General features: G+C 40.1%; 1 protein-coding gene across 1 annotated transcript in view; it reads left to right on the forward strand.

Annotated features, from left to right (window-relative positions):
* Window positions 1-21,805, forward strand: part of LOC306847453 (fibrocystin-L-like) — a gene marked incomplete at both ends in the record, with an annotated part of 41,351 nt that overhangs the window by 13,864 nt on the left and 5,682 nt on the right. Inside the window, 30 exons of the mRNA XM_079381403.1 lie at window positions 116-304; window positions 1,060-1,230; window positions 1,342-1,559; window positions 2,323-3,298; window positions 3,944-4,192; window positions 4,616-4,783; window positions 5,051-5,213; window positions 5,856-6,012; window positions 6,108-6,264; window positions 6,348-6,557; window positions 7,377-7,506; window positions 8,284-8,525; window positions 8,682-8,818; window positions 9,335-10,364; window positions 10,535-10,726; window positions 11,136-11,269; window positions 15,229-15,388; window positions 15,515-15,728; window positions 15,835-15,923; window positions 16,060-16,214; window positions 16,343-16,472; window positions 16,554-16,672; window positions 18,581-18,710; window positions 19,233-19,406; window positions 19,687-19,790; window positions 19,890-20,013; window positions 20,157-20,278; window positions 20,779-20,869; window positions 21,394-21,542; window positions 21,646-21,768. Of these exons, the coding sequence (XP_079237529.1) occupies window positions 116-304; window positions 1,060-1,230; window positions 1,342-1,559; window positions 2,323-3,298; window positions 3,944-4,192; window positions 4,616-4,783; window positions 5,051-5,213; window positions 5,856-6,012; window positions 6,108-6,264; window positions 6,348-6,557; window positions 7,377-7,506; window positions 8,284-8,525; window positions 8,682-8,818; window positions 9,335-10,364; window positions 10,535-10,726; window positions 11,136-11,269; window positions 15,229-15,388; window positions 15,515-15,728; window positions 15,835-15,923; window positions 16,060-16,214; window positions 16,343-16,472; window positions 16,554-16,672; window positions 18,581-18,710; window positions 19,233-19,406; window positions 19,687-19,790; window positions 19,890-20,013; window positions 20,157-20,278; window positions 20,779-20,869; window positions 21,394-21,542; window positions 21,646-21,768 (6,407 nt within the window). The remainder of the gene's footprint in view (window positions 1-115; window positions 305-1,059; window positions 1,231-1,341; window positions 1,560-2,322; window positions 3,299-3,943; window positions 4,193-4,615; window positions 4,784-5,050; window positions 5,214-5,855; window positions 6,013-6,107; window positions 6,265-6,347; window positions 6,558-7,376; window positions 7,507-8,283; window positions 8,526-8,681; window positions 8,819-9,334; window positions 10,365-10,534; window positions 10,727-11,135; window positions 11,270-15,228; window positions 15,389-15,514; window positions 15,729-15,834; window positions 15,924-16,059; window positions 16,215-16,342; window positions 16,473-16,553; window positions 16,673-18,580; window positions 18,711-19,232; window positions 19,407-19,686; window positions 19,791-19,889; window positions 20,014-20,156; window positions 20,279-20,778; window positions 20,870-21,393; window positions 21,543-21,645; window positions 21,769-21,805) is intronic.

Here is a 21,805-nt window from a genome sequence, read left to right on the forward strand (position 1 = left end):
TCTGATAAAGTTATAGAAATTAAATTGTGGGATCCCTAGATAAAGTATTTGGTCATAAAATGTGCATTTGTGAATGTGTTGCATTACACTTGTTAATTACATCATATGCGTTTAGTGTACGGCCAGGGTTACGCCTGGAGCCCGTCTGCATTAATAGTCTCAGTGGGGGACACAGTGGTTTGGCTCTGGGACGCACCAGCTTTTGTGTCCGGTCTGGGCTACAGGGTCTTCAGTGTATCCAGTCCCAGCAGCACAGACTATGATGGCATTGCTTTCAGCAGTGGAGACACCCAAACTGCCAAAGGTACAAACAACAACAACTATTATCCGTGTTAACAATGCTCATTCTAACTGTTTGCGAAAACATCTAGTCCTTCCCTAATATTGTACATTTTCTAGTTATTTACTAGTACTGTTATTTTTATTTATTTATTAGTTTAAGGTAATTTAATTATTCTGCTCTATATACTGTATAGTTACTTTGGAATAATTGTATGGTAAAATTATGTATACAAATAGATGTGAATTGAATTTAATTAAAATGTGCAGTTCTACACTGGAACATTTTCTTTTGTCTTTTGAACATAAAATTTCACTTTTTAATTACTTTTACTTTTTAATGGCTGCCAGCTTGAAAGTTGTCTGACTGAAGTACGTATTTCATTGTTGTGAAATATACATTTAATATTTCAATGATATACAGTGAAATATACTTACCTGGTCACATAAGATATATTGTCTCTGAAACAGTGTTTGGCTTTTGTTTGTCCAGACTGTTTTTGAGTGTCACATTTCATGAAGCTAAACTCAAGGTGTCTGCTCTCAAGCCAACATAATTACATACCAGTCAATGTGTTGAAAACAATGTATTGTTCTATTTTTCAGTTTACTGTTAGACAATTAATTTGTTAATTACGGCCTTTTGCCGTAAATGTGTGTTTGTATTCTTGTAAAGGAACTGAAGAAGACAATGAGAGTTGGAGGTGTGATGCCAGTTTGTTTGAGGAACAAAATCTGATTCTATTGTTCTTTGTGCACATGTTTGCGTTTTACCAAAAGGGTTTTTTGCCTACCGTTTCACATCTCCTGGAGTTTACTACTATAGCAGCGGTTACATCGACTCTGGAAACCAGAAGACACTTCAGGGAGTGGTGACTGTTATGCCGCTGGAGGAGAGCACTGTTGGGCTTCAGGTGTTTGTGACCGGAATAGAGGCCTCTATGAATATAGGTACAACTGAAACACTTTGATAGTATTTTCATACTTAAAATTAAAATTTTCAGCTTAAGCTATGGAATTTGTAGGTAAATTCATAATAATCATCTTTTTTGTCCTCCCCAGTTTCACAACAAATGCACTCACCTGACTCCACGTGTGTGGCCACTTCTGACTGTTTCCGAGAACAGCTGGAATTTAATGAGACTTCAGACAGTCTCTACTTCAGTTTTACTTCCTGTGCCAGTCCCACTGTCTATCACATTACACCTGACCATGGCACTACACATGACATTATCAGAATCAACGGCTCTGGCTTTAGCAGCATTAACTGTGCAAACGAGGTGAGCTTCAGTGGCCGGCCATGACATTAAAGGTGCTGTACGAGATTTTTTTGGAATACCACACAAACTAACCCAAATACTTGACAGACGTCACTGAAATACACTGCAAAAAAATTCCTAAATAGCTACTTTTTCTTATCAATCACAATACAAACAACAACAAAAATACACATGCATAAAACATACATATTTAGACATACACATACATTTTAGACTGTCTGCCATACAAAACATGTATTTTATATTGAGAAAATATACAAATGAATACATAATTACATTTAAAAAGGAAAAGTCAATACATTAAAATGGCTTCATATTTCATAGTAAAGGCACATAAGTTACATAACACTTTATATCTAGGAATAAAAATGTATACAATTACTAATTAATCCATTTATAATAGTAGGTAAACCTAATATTAACCTAATAGTATATTAATCTTTAGAAAAATACTCTAATTTTGATCATTTTTCAAAAACAAATTTTCTCTACCTAATCAAACTTGACATTTTAGATAGATAGATAGATAGATAGATAGATAGATAGATAGATAGATAGATAGATAGATAAATCACCCCATATTATAATATATGAATTAAATGGTCATTTAAATAGGTATATTAGCTAGGAGACTTAATAGTTTTAAATATTATCCTAAGATCCATTCAGTCTCTGATATTAATGTTAAATCTATATACATATTGTAATATGTAAAGGGTCCATGATTAAAACATTTCAACTTTTTTTTTTTTGGTAACCAAAGGTCAAAGTTGGTGATCATCCATGTAACGTCATCAGCAGCACCTCCACTGAGATCCACTGCCAACTCAGACCTGACAGTGGAGCACCAGTGGGCATCCCATTACCTGTAACTGTCCAAGTCAACAACCTTGGCACTGCCATCCTGACCATGCCGAAAGAGCACGACCGCAGATTTGTGGTTCTACCAGTGATAGATTCTGTCTTTCCCTTGGTGGGCAGCACTACAGGCCACACTCGTCTCTTCATCTCTGGTTCTGGGTTCTCAAACGGTTTGATTACAGTAGCAGGCGTGGCATGCAACGTGGTTTCCATGGACTACTCCCACATAGTGTGCGTTACCTTGCCATCTGAAGCTCGCAGGGGAGATGTTGTAGTTTATGTCAATTCCATCTCTTCCTCGTGCAGTTTTGATTGTAAGTTTGAATATGTTGAATCCATCGCACCATATGTCTCTGAGGTGCTCCCTAACTCAGTCAGTGGAAACGCCACCACTGTTGTGATCAGTGGCAGTGGATTTGGGAATGATTCTGCCGACCTAATGGTATCTGCAGCCAATATCCTTCTGGAAGTCATAGAAGTCACCGATGGCAGTATCAGGGTTTTAGTTGGCACCCTTCCCGCTGGTACACACGTCCTACAGGTGGTGGTGATGAGCAAAGGTCTTTCCACAGGAGATGAAACCCTGACCAGCATAGCACAAGCCAGCATCAACCCAACATCAGGCAGCATTGCTGGAGGAACGCTGCTCTTGATAACGGGGAATGGATTTGTGGCGGGAAATACAACTGTGAGGCTTGCTAACTCCCCCTGTAGGATTTTAGATGTCACTCCAGATACTGTGAGGTGCATGACACCTCCTCTCGCAGAGGGACAGGTGCAGGTGAACATTAAGGTGTTTGATGTTGTATATCCAACTCAATGTTTCAACTACTCTAAGGGACAAACTCCAAACATCACCTCTGTTATTCCTAGAACAGGTATGAACAAGCATTTACTAAAGAAAACTACAGTGATGACATATTTTTGTAGGCCAATCCTGGAAGTTAGAATCACCCTGGTTCCCTCGACAAAAACCCAATAGGATTTTTCCACTGGCTTTTGCATTAATGCAGAAAATCAGCTCTGTGATCAACAAAAGTTTATGATTCGTTCACATATTGTTCATTTTGATACAAATGAACAACTTTTATTAATACTATTGCCAGAAGTAAAAAGCTAAACGTAGGCTATAAACAAACTATACCACAGTCGTGTGATTTCAGTGTTCACGTGAAGATTCCAACAGCTCTTTATTTTCCAAGTTTGAGTTAGAATAGCTTGCAAGAACATGATTATAAACACATTGAGGCTGTAAAAGCGAACTAGTGAGTAGATGAGTTTACATGTTCGCTGTAATGGTGTTTAATGTCCCTGATAAACTCCTGTTAGTCCACTTGTGTGGAGATTTTACTGATGTATGTTATGTCATAGAATAAACCGTGAAAATAACTGGAAGTGGTAAAATGCTAACTCATTTCCAAGTTTTGGCTTACAAATATAAGTCATGCCTGCAGCATGCTATCAAACTATTGAATATCACAACACATCGTAGTAACATTCCTGATATAATCCTTTCCTTGCAGGTCCGGTTGGAGCAGAGATCACTGTCTCTGGTTTTGGCTTTGGCACAGATTTAGCTCTCGTCTCCTTAGAGATCGATGGTGTGCCTTGTAGTGTGTCATCTGTCACAGATACACAGTTGCTGTGCAATGTTGGGGAACATGCTGGAGGAACTTTTCCGATCATATTTCATCATAAGGTCAAGGGTCATGCCTTGACCCAGTCTGTCTTCACTTATGAGCTGCTGCTGACAGGAGTCACACCAAATGAGGGTAATTAAAATCACTTTCTCTAGGGTAAAAGATTTGTTTATATGGGTGGAATTTATATGTAAAATGTTACTTGAAAATTGCTTATACACTGTAAAAAGTCATACGTTGACTTAACTTAATCACTCCAAAAAGTGATAAGTTGACTTACCTTAAAAAAATTGAGGAAACCCCTATTTAAGTTGTTAAATAATAACAACTTATTTTTTTTATTTATTATTTACTTAAAAATTGGAAGGGGTTTCCTCAATTTTTTAAAGTTAAGTCAACTTATCACTTTTACAGTGTAGGAAACCTGCTGCCTTAAAATTATTAAGTAGATGAGAAACACTGTCACAAATTACATTTCTATACTTGCTATCATATTCAAATAAGACTATAGAGTAACAAGACACAACAGGATACCTTTACTCTGTTTTGCTGTAGGAAGTTATGCCGGAGGAGCCATTGTTGCCATTCAAGGTTCTGGATTCGATCCAAACAGCACCAAAGTCCTCATCTGTAACAGAGAGTGTAACGTGCACCTGCAGAACTCCACATCTACCCAGCTCAACTGTGAAGTCCCACCCAACAATGGCATGTATTATTTTAAAAGTATGGCGTATGTGTCTAGAAATGTTCAGTTAGCAAATCAAAGCTTAATCTATCAAAGTAAGCATTTCTAAGTCTGAGCAAAGATCCCAGTACAAAGTTTTTCTTCAAAATTAAAACATGCCAGGAATGCTTTAACTGACAGAAGTCAGTCACTGAGAGAGACAATGACAAATGTGACAGCTCAGATCATCAGGTCACAGAGCTGAAATAAAGACTGCCTGATTGCATCTTAATGGCCCCTTATGTCTCTTACAGGAACTGAAGCAGAGCGGGCCTGCACAGTCATAGTGATGAATGGAGGCGACTCTGTCAACCTCACCAACAGCTATACTTACAGATCCTCTCTGACCCCTGTTATCACCAGTGTGACGCCACGCAGAGGAGGAACCGCTGGAGGCACCAGACTCACGATTACCGGCTCAGGTTTCAGGTGCAGTACAGACCAGAATTGCATTATACTGAAATTGATTGTCCTTCATTCATGCTTCAATACAGTGTTCTCTGACTGTGGTATTACAGTTACAAAAGTAAAACATTTCATTGCATTGCACAGTCAACACCTGCATTATTTTAGTATTGTTTATATAATATTATAGATTTTAATAATATTTTACTTTTTTTCAATATTTTTTCATTTTAAATGTAAGTTTTAGTCATTTGTATGTGCTTTTGTCATTTATATTAATTTCATTTTTTGTTTTTTTTTGTTTTAGTTAAATTTATTAGACTTTAATTTTCATTTAGTTCAAGTAATCGAATAATTCTATGGAATTTTATTTGGTCATTTTTTTTATTTATTTATAAAAATGTGTTAAAACATTTTTATTCACCCTCATGTAATTCCAAACCTCTAATTCCAAAAGGGACTTTAAGCAAATAAACATTCCTCAACACTGAAAGTGAATGTGACAAAGTCTAAAACAATACATAATTAATAAATACATACATACATAAATACTTACAATCAGTATTACAGTATGTCCTAAAGAGATATAAAGCCTTATTTGAATGAAGAATTAATGACAGAATTTCTCAGTTTCGCTGGTGTTTCTCTTCCTTGTCTCACCTGTAGCTCAAATGTCAAGGAAGTCTCCGTCACAATCGTGGGGTCTGTTTGCGATGTCCAGTCAGCCAGTGAGTCGCAAATCATCTGTGTGACCAATGCTCAGCCCAGATCCCAAGAAACTCAAGTGCGCGTTCAGCTGGGGAACAGAGGAATTGCCAGAATGGTACACATGGCATAAATACCATTATTACAAGAATAACTATAATAACAATTATTCAAATTGATTTATCTGCTTGGATTGACACTCCTCTCTCTTAGGATAATGCTTCCTTCTTCTACATTGACGTGTGGTCGTCTCCCTATACATGGGGTGGGCTTTCCCCTCCTGAGGAGGGCATGTTTGCTGTAATCACTGCTGGCCAGACCATCCTCCTGGACACCAGCACACCGGTCCTTAAGATGCTCCTTATCCAAGGTAAGCTCATTTAGGCAAAAGACATCTTTATAAACAAAGCCTTGACACACTTACAGTTCTGTGAATGCCTGTTTTCTATTTAGGCGGCCGACTGATTTTTGATGAGGCAGACATTGAGCTGCAGGCGGAGAATATTCTGATCACAGATGGTGGAGCTCTGCAGATCGGAACAGAGCAGGCCCCCTTCCAGCATAAGGCCATCATCACATTGCATGGACACCTGCGTTCTAGAGAACTTCCTGTTTATGGCACCAAGACCCTGGCTGTCAGAGAGGGGGTGCTGGATCTGCATGGTATGTACTATAAATAAACAACACTTCAAATTAATTTGAGTAAATAATACTAAATAGTATTCAACAAGGATGCATTATATTGATCAAAAGTGACCGTTTATAAGACATTTATAATGTTACAAAAGATTTCTATTTTAAATAAATGTTGTTCTTCTGAACTCTCCATTCATCAAAGAATCTTTTAAAAATATCCATTTCACACAAAAATATTAGGCAGCACAACTCTTTTCGGAATTGATAATAAAAAGAAATGTTTCTTGATCAGCAAATCAGCATATCAGAATGATTTCTGAAGGATCATGTGCTGAAAATTCAACATCGGAATCACACGAAAAAAGAAAAGTTATTTTTAAATTGCAATAATATCTCATTTAATTTTTTCAGTATTTGTGACCAATAAGAGCAATTGGAATGCTGAGCATAAGAGACTTCTTTTAAAAATCTTACAGACCCCAACTTTTTGAACTGTGGTGTAAATATTAAATGATGTGAAAAATGCATACCCATAAACACTGAGTACATGTACCTGATTTGTATCACTTTTTTGTCTGTAACTTGACAATTAGACAAATCTCAGAGCAACTGGAAAATTTGCATCTAAAAGGTCACAATGTCAGAAACACAATCTTCTTTAGAAAATGTTCACAAAAATAGGAATGACCTACATATCACTCCCAGAAGGCTCAGTTAAGTCAGAAAGCCCCATAGGTGGGCTTCACTGAAGTGCTAAATTTCCTTGATACAAACACCATAGTGTGTAATCACTCCACTGGAGTGAGAGGTTTTGTTCAGTGCTTAACTACAATCCTGCTTCTCCAGGAATCCCTGTCCCTATACCATGGACTCGCCTTTCTCAGACTGCACAAAGCGGCTTCAACACGCTGACACTGATGGATGTCGTTACTTGGAAGACTGGTGATGAAATTGTCATCGCTTCCACAGGGCACAGGTATAGATCATCGGCCAAATTATCAAAAAAGATTTTTGAGCCAAGCGGATTTTGAATGCAGCTTCCAAAAGACAAAAAATAGCCGATTAATATTTTCTATATTTAATACAATCACACCAGTGTGATTAGATCGTTCAGCGTGTCTTTCATCAGCTGCTAAATTCAAATCTGCGATTTCTGGCGGGCGCTGAGCCAGAGACAGGCGCATTTTTACAGCACTGCGCATTATAACCAATCACACATTTCTGTTGAGCTTATGAATGCAATGACCAATCAGAGGCGTTCAGATGAGTAATCGCTAAAATGCCGGCGTTTTCTCGCTGACTCAATACCTCTTTCTGGCGAATTCTCTCGTCAGAAACAATAAAGTGCAGTGTGTGTTTGTAAGTAAGATATTAATTTCATAGTGTAAACAGATTCAATGGGATTTTAATGGGAGTTTTTGAGAGTGCTTGAACTCTAGAACTGTCAGTAAAAATTCTCTGATAATGTAAATATCCTTTGCTCTCTTTCTGTACAATGAAAGTGTTATGATTAGTAGCATAAATTACAATGTTTTTATTCACATTAACTTTCAATGTTAAATTCACATTAAATATAAAGTCAGTCGTATTAAAATATGTTATGCCATGACACCCATACACCCCCCCCCCCCCCAACTCGTGCCCCCTCAAAAATAATGAGTGCATGACGCCCCTGCCTAAATGCTATACAAATATGCTAATAATAATGATGTCAATACTGTTGCTAATTGTCTAAAATATGTTGTTTTGACAGACATAGCCAAAGAGAAAATGAGTTGAGGAGAATTGCCTCAGTTTCAGCTGATGGAAGGACCCTCACTCTGACCAAACCTCTGGAATACACTCATCTGGGTGTGTCTGTCACGCTGCCTGATGGGACAGTTTTTGAAGCGAGAGCAGAGGTCGGTCTTCTTACCAGAAACATTGTTGTCCGTGGATCCAACAATGTGGAGTGGAACGATCAGATTGAAGCTTGCCCTGATGGATTCAACACAGGTTTGAAAAATGTTTCCTCAGCTGTGGATGGAAAGACAGACAAATAATCATGTCATACACACAATCATGTCAATTCCTTAAAAGTCATGTGAAAGTCATTGTCAATTTTATTGACTTTTATCGAACACATGACACAATGTACTTTTTTGCTTACAGGGGAATTTGCTACCCAGACTTGTTTCCAGGGTAGGTTTGGAGAAGAAGTAGGAAGTGACCAGTTTGGTGGTTGCATCATGTTCCATGCACCACAACCAAACCAAAATCTGGCAATTGGCAGAATTGAATATGTTGAGGTAAATGTTAGTTTTTTTTTTAATATTCATTTCAAAACTCCTGGAGACTTTTGGAGAGATAGCACACCCAAAAATTGAAATTCTGTCATCATTTACTCACCCTCATGTCATTCCAAACCTTTATGCATTTCTTTCATCTGTGGAACACAAAAGATAATATTTTGAAGAATGTTGGTAACCAGTTCTGGGTTTACAAGAGCATAAAATACACAAGGAAGACATGTGAAAGGCTCTTATTGTCATAGGTAGTTCCAGTTTCAGGTTCCATTGACTTCCATAGTATTTTTTTGTCCATTCAATGGAAGTCAAAGGGACCTAAAACCATCTGTTTACCAACATTCTTCAAAATACCTTATTTTGCATTCCAGTGAAGAAAGTAACACAGGTTTGTAACCACATGAGGTTGAGTAAATTATGACAGAATTTTCATTTTTGAGTGGACTATCACCTTCAAGACAACAAATATTTACAATAAATGTCAATCATGGCATTATGTTTGTCATTGTCCTCCTTTAGCTCTTCAATGTTGGTCAGGCATTCCGTCTGGGACGCTACCCAATCCACTGGCATCTGATGGGTGATGTTAAGTTTAAGTCGTACGTGCGTGGATGTGGCATCCACCAGTCCTACAATCGTGCCGTCACTATCCATAACACCCACAACCTGCTGGTGGAGCGTAATGTCATCTACAATATCATGGGTGGGGCCTTCTTTATTGAGGACGGCATTGAGACCGGCAACATCCTGCAGTACAACCTGGCGGTATTTGTAAAACAGAGCACCAGTTTACTAAATGACGACGTGACTCCAGCTGCATACTGGGTCACCAACCCTAATAACACCATTAGGCACAATGTTGCAGCTGGTGGAACGCACTTCGGCTTCTGGTATCGCATGCATGATAATCCCGACAGCCCATCTTATAACCCCAACATCTGTCAGAAGAGAGTACCACTGGGACAGTTCTTCAACAATACAGTGCATTCGCAGGGCTGGTTTGGCTTGTGGATCTTCCAAGAGTTTTTCCCCATGCGTACCGGCAGCTGCAGCTTCTCAACACCAATGCCAGCGGTGTTCCGCCGCTTCACTTCCTGGAACAATGAGAAAGGTGCCGAGTGGGTGAACGTAGGAGCGGTTCAGTTCAGCGAGTTCCTGATGGTCAATAACGAGAAGGCAGGAGTGGAGGCGAAGAGGATCATCTGGCAGTATGTCAGTGGATGGGGATTGGATGGAGGGGCAGCTGTAGTCAATAGCACCATGGTGGGCCACGTGGATGAGCTGGGACTGGGGAGCAACTACTGCACCGCTCGTGGTATTGTCCTGCCTCTGGATGATGGTATGAGCGTCATCAACACCAAGTTTGTGAACTTCGACCGTCCGTCGTGTGCTGCAGTCGGGGTGGCAGAAATAGTTGGAACCTGCATGTTCCGCTGTGGAGGCTGGAGTGCGAGATTCAGTGGGATCCAGTACTATCAGTCACCCAACAAGGCCTGGTTCAGATGGGAGCATGAGGTGGCGCTGGTAGATACTGATGGGTCGCTAACAGGTAGAGAAGCATTAGATATAACAGTATTTAGATACATAATTTTAGAAAAATAAATTTAGAAAAAAAAGATTCACATAGCTTTATTAGAATGGTACAAACAACCTCAAAAAAAGCATTAGTAACATAAAAAAATAAATGACTGAATATAAATATTTTATTTTTCTGAAAAGGCAATGTTAGCTACAAGGTGGTACCGAAGAATAACTTGCTCGACCCAAGGCGCTGCTTCCCAAGAACCGAGTGGAGTGTTGGCGTTCCTGCTGCAGTATGTGACAACACCATTAACTTCCACCGCATGGTTGTCGTCAATCCCTCACCGCCTTCACTTCAGTCTAAAGATGTCATTCTAACCAACTCATATGGTATGATGAAATAATAAACTCTGGCCGATTGAGCTATGAAAAAATGTGCATGCTTGTTAGACATGTTTCTATACAATTCACTTATACTGCATACTTTCCCGGCTACATTCTTTAGTTTCCAGAAAAAAGGGTTCTTGGGGCCGTTCACGTAGAACACGTTTTAGCATTAAAAAATAACACTGAATGTAAGGTGTAAAGTATGTTTTTTAACAGTTTAACTACTTTTAACTTGAGCGACCAGTTTTTAAAACACCACGTCACGCTACAGAAGATCCAGGATCTAAACTGAAAATAACTAAAGATTTCACACGTTAACATTAAGGGAACATTGTTAAGTTGAAGTGGGCTGTGATGTTTTGAAAAACATCTTTGTTGAAAGAGTTAATCTCAATGTCATATCTCTCTTTAGGGACATGTGTGCTTCCTTTCCTTGAGACTGGCTGGATGGCAATGATGCCCACAGGCCAAATATACAATTGGTACTTTGATGGTGCTTCCCAAATCACCAACATCTCATACAATGGAATGGTCTACGGTTTTCGGGTAAAGTGTGCACACTACACATTACTAAATAATCCAATGTACTTTCGAAGGAAAAGTTCAACATTTACATGCCCTTATAATGTTGCAAACCCATTTGTTGTTTATCTTTGTAAAACAAAATAGAGTTTTTTAAAGTCTTTACGGCTCTTGTCATGCAACAACAAATAAATACATTTATACTATGTGAGAAATATACAGAAGTCAACATTTGAAGTGGATCAAAACCTTTCATCAAAGTCGTCCTAAAACCAAAACAATTCCCACTTTTGTCTTAGGACAACTTTGATTAACTTTTTTGATCCACTTCAAATGTTGACTACTGTATATTAAAATAAATATATACTTTTCATAATATATAGATTTGATATTTTAATGGATAGCATGTTGTTTGGAACATTAAATAATTAGCTTTTATATCATCACTGTATTAAAGCCAGTGCAAATTATTAAAATATTATCTGTATTTTCTTCCCGCTGTGTCATGTTACACACCTCAAGAGAAACATTTTCATTTAATTATTTCCACAATAAGTATTGTTCCAATAAAGCGTGTTAAAAATGATTCCATTTTATATTGTTTTAATAAAATATAAATATCATTTTAAAAAAGTATAATAAGGTAACACTTATTTTCCTCAGTTTGAAAACGTCTTGGGTTACTCGCATAACCCTTGTTCTCTGAATAGGGAACGAGATGCCGCATAGCTAAGACGCTTTGGGAGCGCCCTCTGGGTGTGCCGATTGTCTGAAGCCCTTATAGAATCACGCCAATTCATTGGCTGATGGCGCGAATGCCGTCCTCAACGTTCTTACGTCGCCATCCTTATACTGGTGAACGCGCCATCTGCTCCTCAGATTTCTCTGCCGAAAAGGCCTCTGTCAGCAGCGTGAGGAGCTTGGCTGCAAATGCAGTGTCTCGTTCCCTATTCAGAGAACAAGGGTAACGCGAGTAACCCGAGACGTTCTCTTTCATAGGTTCACTCAACGCTGCATAGATAAGATGCTTTTGGAACGATATACAAAACACGCCAAGCTAAAAACGCTGCCCTATCTGGCCCGATTACGAACCAGACAGCATACACGGCTGGTTCAAGCGGATAAAACCTGGGAACCCATTGGCGTGTCAAGATCTAAGTTATAGAATCTGATAAAGAGGACCATCCTGCCGCTACACAAATATCCTCTAGGGGACCCCTCTGAAAAGAGCTTGAGAGGATGCCATGCTCCTAGTAGAATGCGCCCGAGCGCTGAGAGGTGAAGAAAGACCACGCACCTCATAAGCCAGCGAAATATCCCGCTATTATTAGCGGGATATTTCGCGGGATAATATCTCCCTCCCCCAGTGAGAAATTCTATGCTTCAATGCGGCAAGCCACGGCGGCCAGCACCAAAGCTAAAGTGGGAGGGGCCTGCGTCCCAAAGGCCAATTTCTGAGAAGTGAGTCTTGACCACCAAGAAGGGGAAATTAGAGGACTCGAGGCTATGGAATAGCATCCTGATTCACCACGTAGCATATCTCTCTGGCCGGAAGCATCAGCCTCTGGAGGCAACGTGTTTTAAGGGGGTGTCTTCCCACTGACTGGCCACCAAGAGGGGTGCGGTAGGCCAATACCGCCGCCACGTTAACCTTCAGGGTGGAGTGGGTTAACCCTGCAGAGGAACAGGCCTGCAAGAGCTCCAGAACTGTACCAATTGGGCAGTTGACTGGGTCGAGCTGGCGACCTCCGCACCATGAAGTGAAACTTCAACTTCAGGGCATACAGTTTCCTTGTGCTTCGGTGAGCGGAGGCCTCAAAAACTCTCTGTAGCGAGAGGAGACCTGACGACACTCGCTGAAACAGTCGAGCTCTTGGAGCGGAGGCCTCAGCATGACGACTCTCTAGATTGAGAGGAGGCCTACTACACTCCATACGCTGAACATCTTGTAAGGAGGCTGACTAGGGCCTACCACTCACATAACTGCCCCAGTGGAGCTCTGGCGAGCGGAGGCCTCTAAAACTCTCTGCAGCAAGAGGAGGCCTGACGACACTCGCTGAGACAGCCGAGCTCTTGGAGCGGAGGCCTCAGCATGACGACTCTCTAGATCGAGGGGAGGCCTACTACACTCCACACACTGGGTATCCTGTGAGGAGGTTACCTACCACTCACATAACTGCCTTAGCAAAGCTCTGGCGAGCGGAGGCCTCTAAAACTCTCTGTAGTCAGAGGAGACCTGACGACACTCGCCGAGACAGCCAAGCTCCTGGAGCGGAGGCCTCAGCATGACGACTCTCTAGATTGAGAGGAGGCCTACTACACTCCATACGCTGGACATACTCTGAGGAGGTTCATCTACCACTCACATAACTACCCCAGCGGAGCTCTGGCGCTCTGGAGGAAAACGTGTAACAAGGGGGTGTTTGCCCACTGACTGGCCACCAAGAGGGGCGTGGTAGGCCAAAAATGCTGCCACATAGACCTTCAGGGTGGAGTGGGTTAACCCTGTGGAGGAACAGGCCTGCAAGAACTCCAGAACTGTACCAATTGGGCAGTTGACTGGGTCGAGCTGGCGACCTCAACTTTAGGGCGTACAGTTTCCTTGTGCTCTTGGAGCAGAGGCCTCAGCGTGACGACTCTCTGGATTGAGAGGAGGCCTACATTCCACAAACTGGGATCTTGTAAAGGAGGCTCACCTAGGGCCTACCACTCACAGACTGTCCCAGCGGAGCTCTGGCAAGCGGAGGCCGCGAAAAACTCTCAGCAGCGAAAAGAGGCCTACAATGCTTGCAGTGACCATTTCGGAGGGAAGAACTCGATAATGGTACACTTTGCCCCCAAAGCAAACCTCAGGAATTCCCCTGTTTGATTACCAGATCCTGCTCGGGTGATGAAAGTGGCGACGAAGTGCCAAACTGCTTCTACAGTGCGCAGGACCCATGGAGACACATCTGGTAGTAGTTTCCACGCTGCCAATGGTCTGCTAAGGGAACCAGTCTCCCGAAACTGGTCTCTGGTGTGCTTAGAGCTGCTTTCTCCATGCAGGGCTCGAATTTAGGCCGCTCAGAAACCACTCGTCAAGTTTAGACGATTGGGATTCGTGGGGCCAATCAATAGAGAGCTTCCCTGAGGCGCGCGCCAGCACGTCTATAAGCTCTGAGTAGGCCACGGAAGGCCGCGCTTCCTTGTCTCTAGGCGGGAGAACGTCGGCTGAAGCAGGTCCGAAATCCTCGGAGCCAGACGCCGCGGTGCACAAAGATTTTTCTAGCCCGGAAGAAATCGTTTAGCATGCCTTCGGGCTAGAGCATAATCATATGAGAAGTCAACCAGCGAATCCGCGCACGCGGGCTCGGGCAAGAGGGGGAGAGAAAGGGCGAGGCCCATCTGCACACTCTCGCCTCGAGCTCAACATCTGAACCCCAGGCCACGGATTCACGGAGGGGGAAAGACCGACGACTTGAACAGAATATACATTTAGAAGCGCCATAAACCGCATCGCACGTGTGTGAAAAGTCCCAAACATAAAATGCATTCCACCGCGAGGAGAACAGTGTTCCACTATTGCAGTCGCCGAAGTGCAAATGAAGAACGCTCAGCAAAAAACAGTCTGAATATCGAGCCAGAAAAACCACAACCGAAGGTCTAATATGGCCACTTCTTGAAGGCAGAGAAATCTGAGGAGCAGATGGCACGTTCGCCAGTGTAAGGATGGTGACGTAAGAACGTCAAGGACGGCATCCGTGCCATCAGCCAATGAATTGGCATGATTCTATAAGAGCTTCAGACATTCAGCACACCCAGAGGGCGTTCCCAAAGCGTCTTAGCTACGCAGCGTTGAGTGAACCTATAGCTGTGTGACTGGGACAGCTTATGAAAGAGAACCTCTGACTTAAATTACAAAGCTATTTTATGACAGTTTATAGTATACAGTTTGTGCAATACATCATACATAGTTCATTTTTTTCTTCCTTTCTCCATGACAGCCAGAAAATTATATAATAATCAACCACAACCTGACCCAGAAACCTGACCGATTCCGCATCATAGACAACAGGAATAACTCTTCCCAGCCCCTGAACCCCACCGCGAATGTAAATGGGGATTGGTACTTCAACCAGACATCCAAAGACCTCTATTACATGGGTAAAACCTCTTATCTCTTCACCCAAGGCATCTATGCTATCTTTGTATGGAGACAGAATACATATCATACTGCTCAGTTCTGTTCAAAAGATTATTATTAGAAGATTGAGTGTTTTTTGTCTACAGTGTCTGGAAGAGACCGTGTGACTAGTCGGAGGAAGAGGAACAGTGTGGACCGCTCAGTTGTAGACAGATCGCTGGACTTCAGAGTGTATCAGTGCTATTATCCCAACTGTATCCAGCCTCTCCCTCTGCCTGGTTCTGTAGTCATGCCAGTCAACACATCCGGCTCATCCGGCTCATTCAATTCATCCATCAGACCTGCAAACTTCATCTATGTGTATGTTACCACACACACATGCTCATCAATTTTGTTTTCATTTCATAATCACATGATCTATTGTATCTATTGACTTTTCTAATAAACCGTGTTATATTGGGTTTAGTCTCTGGTCAAATACATCATTTTGGAGGTCAAGCTCAGTGAACAACTTCAATGTGCCACAAGAAGGCTCTGATGTGATTATTCCAGCTGGTAAGCATCTCTAATGTCACAAATCACATGCAAAGACAGAAATAAAAAGCTATTCAACAATATGGTATACTATTATTCATTAAACTTCATAGTGACCAAAAAAAAAAATATAGAAATATATCATTCTGTCTCAAAGGCATTTGGATGGTTGTGGATGTTGTAGTCCCCTCACTGAACAAGCTGAAAATAGTTGGGGTTCTGGAGATTCCAGACACAAACAATGGCACCTCCACTAGCAGTGTTTCTCAATATAACAACATTGTTCTGAATGCCACATATATCTCTATTCAAGTAAGTAAATGACTACATTCAAATTGGCAGAGACATTTTAGGATAATTACACCGACTAGAACCAGACTCCTCGTGTATTAATTTAGTTACTTCTGTTCAACTATCTCTGTACACGTTCACTCAATCAGGGTGGACGTCTGATTGCTGGCTGGCCTGATGAACCCTTCAGAGGTCAACTACAGATCATACTGAGAGGAAGCCATTCCACACCAAATTGGCTATTGCCATCTGGACTAAACCAAGGGTCCAAAGTGCTTGGTAAAAATAAAGATAACTCATTATTTAATAAATCGTTTGCCAACTTAAATGTGTTGATTTCAATAGAAACATGTATTTTAGGTGTGTTTGGATATCTTGACCTGTATGGCATGCCACACAACGTGTATCACACTAAGCTTGCCAGCACGTCCCAAGCAGGAAACAGCACTATCTCACTACAGGAATCGGTGGACTGGAAGGTCAGAAGCTTTATAAAAATGACAAAAAACAGAACACAGAAATTTAGAAAACTATTGAAGCTGCTTGTGTTATTTGCATACAGTGGGGGAAAAAAATATTTGATCCCCTGCTGATTTTGTACGTTTGCCCACTGACAAAGAAATGATCAGTCTATAATTTTAATGGTAGGTTTATTTGAACAGTGAGAGACAGAATAACAACAAAAAAATCCAGAAAAATGCATTTAAAAAAAGTTACAAATTGATTTGCATTTTAATGAGTCATATAAGTATTTGATCCCCTATAAATCAACAAGATTTCTGGCTCCCAGGTGTCTTTTATACAGGTAAGGAGCTGAGATTATGAGCACTCTCTTAAAGGGATACTCCACCCCAAAATGCTAATTTTGTCATTAATCACTTACCCCCATGTCTGTGTCAGCATAGTGCCATTTTGGAGAGCATCCGAACGCAAAGTGTGTACGCTATTCTCTGTCATCAGTAACGCATGGATACACTTTTTCCAGTCAAATCAAAGCGTAAATAAATGTACAATACTTATCCATGCATTACTGATGACAGAGAATAGCGTACTTTGCATCCATCGGATGCGCTACGCTGACACAGAGAGACAGAGAGGAGACGAATTGTTGAATAAATGTTGTTATTTTTATTTTCTTTGCGTACAAAAAGTATTCTTGTCGCTTCATAAAAGTCAGATTGAACCACTGATGGCAGATGGACTATTTTGACGCTGTTTTTTTAATACTTTTCTGTGCCTTGTCAGTGTAATTTACTTGGCAGTCAATGGGACAGTCACAAGCCTCCCGGTTTTCGTCCAAAATATCTTAAATTGAGTTCCGAGGACGAACAAAGCTTTTACGGGTTTGGAACGACATGGGGGTAAGTGATTAATGACAAAATTAGCATTTTGGGGTGGAGTATCCCTTTAAAGGGAGTGCTCCTAATCTCAATTTGTTGCCTGTATAAAAGACAGCCTGTCCACAGAAGCAATCAATCAATCAATCAGATTCCAAACTCTCCACCATGGCCAAGACCAAAGAGCTGTCCAAGGATGTCAGGGACAAGATTGTAGACCTACACAAGGCTGAAATGGGCTACAAGACCATCACCAAGCAGCTTGGTAAGAAGGTGACAACAGTTGGTGCGATTATTCGCAAATGGAAGAAACACAAAATAACTGTCAATCTTTCTCTGACTGGGGCTCCACGATCTCACCTCATAGAGTTTCGATGATCATGAGAATGGTGAGGAATAAGCCCAGAACTACACGGGAGGATCTTGTCAATGATCTCAAGGCAGCTGGGACCTTAGTCACCAAGAAAACAATTGGTAACACACTACGCCGTGAAGGACTGAAATCCTGCAGCGCCCGCAATGTCCCCCTGCTCAAGAAAGCACATGTACAGGCCCGTCTGAAGTTTGCCAATGATTCAGAGGAGAACTGGGTGAAAGTGTTGTGGTCAGATGAGACCAAAAGCCAGCTCTTTGGCATCAACTCAACTCGCCATGTTTGGAGGAGGAGGAATGCTGAGATGTGTGCAAACGTGGTGGCCAACTGCAAGAAACGTCTGACCTCTGTGATTGCCAACAAGGGTTTTGCAACCAAGTACTAAGTCATGTTTTGCGAAGGGGTCAAATACTTATTTGACTTAATAAAATGCAAATCAATTTATAACTTTTTTAAATGCGTTTTTCTGGATTTTTTTGTTATTCTGTCTCTCACTGATAAAATAAACCTACCAGTAAAATTATAGACTGACCCTTTCTTTGTCAGTGGACAAACGTTCAAAATCAGCAGGGGATCAAATAATTTTTTCCCCACTGTATATGCCATTTAGATTCCAAGATCTGTTTGTGCTCCGAATCCTCTTTGTTTGAATAAAAACACTCTTTTATTACCTTCAGGTTGGGGATAAGATTCTGCTGTCCACCACCAGCTATGACCCTTGGCAGACGGAAATCCGCACCATCACTGCGGTCACAGATTATGGCCGCACGCTGACTCTGGACCAGCCTTTATCATACACACACATTGGTTAGTCCCCTAGATTCATAATAGCAATAACATACATTGTGCTGTATTGATAAGCTGATAAATATTGTTCAGAAGTTGGGGTTTGTTAAATTCTTTTACATTTTTGAACGTGAAATATTATTACAATTTAAAATGCTGGTTTTCCATTTAAATATATCTTTTAAATGTTATATATTTCTGTAATGATAAAGATTTCCTTCAGAAATCATTCTAATATGCTGATTTGGTTCTCAATAAGCATTTCTTATCATCAATGTTGAAAACAGTTGTGCCGATTAATATTTTTGCGCACACCATACACTTTTTCAGGATTTTTGCATCAACAAAGTTTAAAGAAACATTTAATAAAAAAAAAACAATTGTATGTTTTTACTGTAACTTTTTTATAAATCAAATGCATCCTTGCTGAGTAAAAGTATTATTTTTTTAAAATGAAATTAACTTACTGACCCCAGACTTTAATTAAATTATTGTATTAAATAAATGCATTAGATTTAATATTAAATGTATCTGGTCATACAGGGGAGAGCTACAGTGTGCCAGGTACTTCAAGAAGTTATCAGCTTGCAGGCAATGTGGCTTTACTGACCAGGAACATCAAGATCATCGGTCAGGAGTATCCAGAAATGAACACACAGTCTTATGGAGCCAGAGTGCTGGTGGGAACCTTCTTCAGCGGAGGAATCAATTTCAGAGGTATAAACTTTATAAAATTCTCCTGTTGGGCCTTATTCTTGAAATTCAAGCAGGACAAATTATACACAAAACCATAAGGCCCATTCACCCGGATGAAAATGAGAGAAAGCAGAAAAAAAATTGTATTGTTTTGTTGTTTTAAATAAGAAAAATCTTTGGATTTATATTTAAAGTTTTTCATGTCAATATAATATTTCTGTATTTCCACATACTAATCAGCCCTTTCCAGCACATTGTAAGTAACAAAAACTCATTAACGCTGATGATACTTGCATCACAGGAAAAGCCCAGATCAGAAATGTTCAGTTCTACCACACTGGGCAGGAGGGATGGAATGACCTGTCAGACCCACGATACTCTCTGGTGTTTTATAACTTAGGAGGGGTGAGAGAAATTCTTGAACAGTACATGGCCATTCTTGATCACATTCACATCACATTCACACATATTCCAGTCAACTACTTAACGTCACTATATTTTTAGGTGGTTGGTGAGTCTAACATCAAGGGATGTGCTTTCCACAATGGCTTTGCTCCTGCTATCGGTGTTTTCGGGACAGATGAACTGACTATCGAAGACAACGTGATCCATCACACGGTTGGAGAAGGTACAGATTCAGAGGCAGCTTCACTGTTCAATGTTCACACAAAAGGAAAATACTATTAAACAAAATGTAATCACTTTACAGCAGGGTGATATAATTTAGCACTATGACTATTTTGTTCAGCCATTTCTATTCTAATTTCCCAGGAATCAGAGTCTGGGGTAACAGAAATGTAGTCCGGAGGAACTTGGTTACAATGACACTGTGGTCTGGATCATATAATGGCAGAGCGGAGGAATTCAACTTTGAATGGAATGCAGCCATTGAGGTACCCTTTATAGAAAAGTACTGTGATCAGATGGTAATACCATGGTACTTTGTTATATAACAATACAGAATGATTACCATTTACATTTACCATGTTATTTAGATGGTAATTCAAGAATACATGTCCAAAAAACATAGCATTATCATGGTATATTGAATGAATGCCTTTTATTGTCATTATACTCATGTACAATGAAATTAGGATAGCTTCCCCCCAACATACTTACATATATCACGTAGTGCACATTTAACAAACACATGAGTCACAAGTTTAACCATGTTACGTACTTACACAATAAAGAGTCGAGTTACTTAAGACTAGCTTTCAGCAAAGCAGTTGAAAATCATATTGCACACAAGTCTATATTGGAAAACTCCATATGGATATGTCTAAAACTCCACAGTACTTTTTAGTTAGTGACAACAGAGAGAAACCTATAGGCCATATAATCATCAGTAAATACCAGATAAAGAATTGATGCATTATTGTTCATTTTCTAGGTGAGTGAGGCAACCAATGTGATTCTTCAAGGGAATATTGTTGCTGGCTATGAACGAGTAGGATACCGAATTGATGGAGAACCATGTCCAGGTATATAAAACTTTGTTTTAAAATAGGAAATTAATTTAATACTTTGATAGGCAGTGACAGTGTTCATTCTACTGTGTTAATTCCAAGGCTTAAATACATGTTTAGTATTCATTTTGAATACACAATTTAAAAATTCTGGCTGATACCGATAAGTTGATCATTTCTGTATGTTATGACCAATTACCAAAAAATGGCAGATATTTAAATTCTATACAATTTTGTCTAAATAAATAAAACAATTAAAACTAAAAAAATGTAATGGCTACATAACAACATTATAATGTAATGTTTGAAAAAATAATTCTGACAGATTACATTTAAGTGCTATTACTGTATTAGTCTAGATATAGTATGCACAGTATTAAATGATGGAAAAAGCATGCACAATTACATATACTCTATTAGCAGATATAATTAAGTAAGCAAACAGTTTAACATTGACATAATATCATACCAATACCAATATCTTGAACCTTTCATGTTCAGTATTTACTGATGCAATTCAATTTCAACAATGTCAAAAGGATCTCCAAATTCAGTGGCTCAATGGAGTCATAATGAGGCGCACGGTGGTCTGTATGGACTCTACATGAATAAAGATGGACTTCCTGGTTGTTCCCAAATCCAGGGATTCACTGTCTGGAGGAGCTTTGATTTTGGCATTTATGTCCAAGTATGATAAATGATCCATAAATTTCCAACTATAATTGCTAGTTGCGTTATACTGGTCTGGTGATTATTATTGTTTTTAATTAATGTTCTCTCCTCAATAACAGGTATCCATGAATGTGTTAATCTCCAACGTGAGCCTGATTGATAACGGAATGGGAATCATGTCTCTAATCTACAGTCCTCCCTCACTCAGCCATGCATACTCTGACAAAACCGTCCGTGTACAGGTGAGGAAGCACTATATGTCGCTTCGGTCAAAACTAA

This window comes from Barbus barbus (assembly GCF_936440315.1).
Source record: "Barbus barbus genome assembly, chromosome: 27".
Taxonomy (NCBI): domain Eukaryota; kingdom Metazoa; phylum Chordata; class Actinopteri; order Cypriniformes; family Cyprinidae; genus Barbus; species Barbus barbus.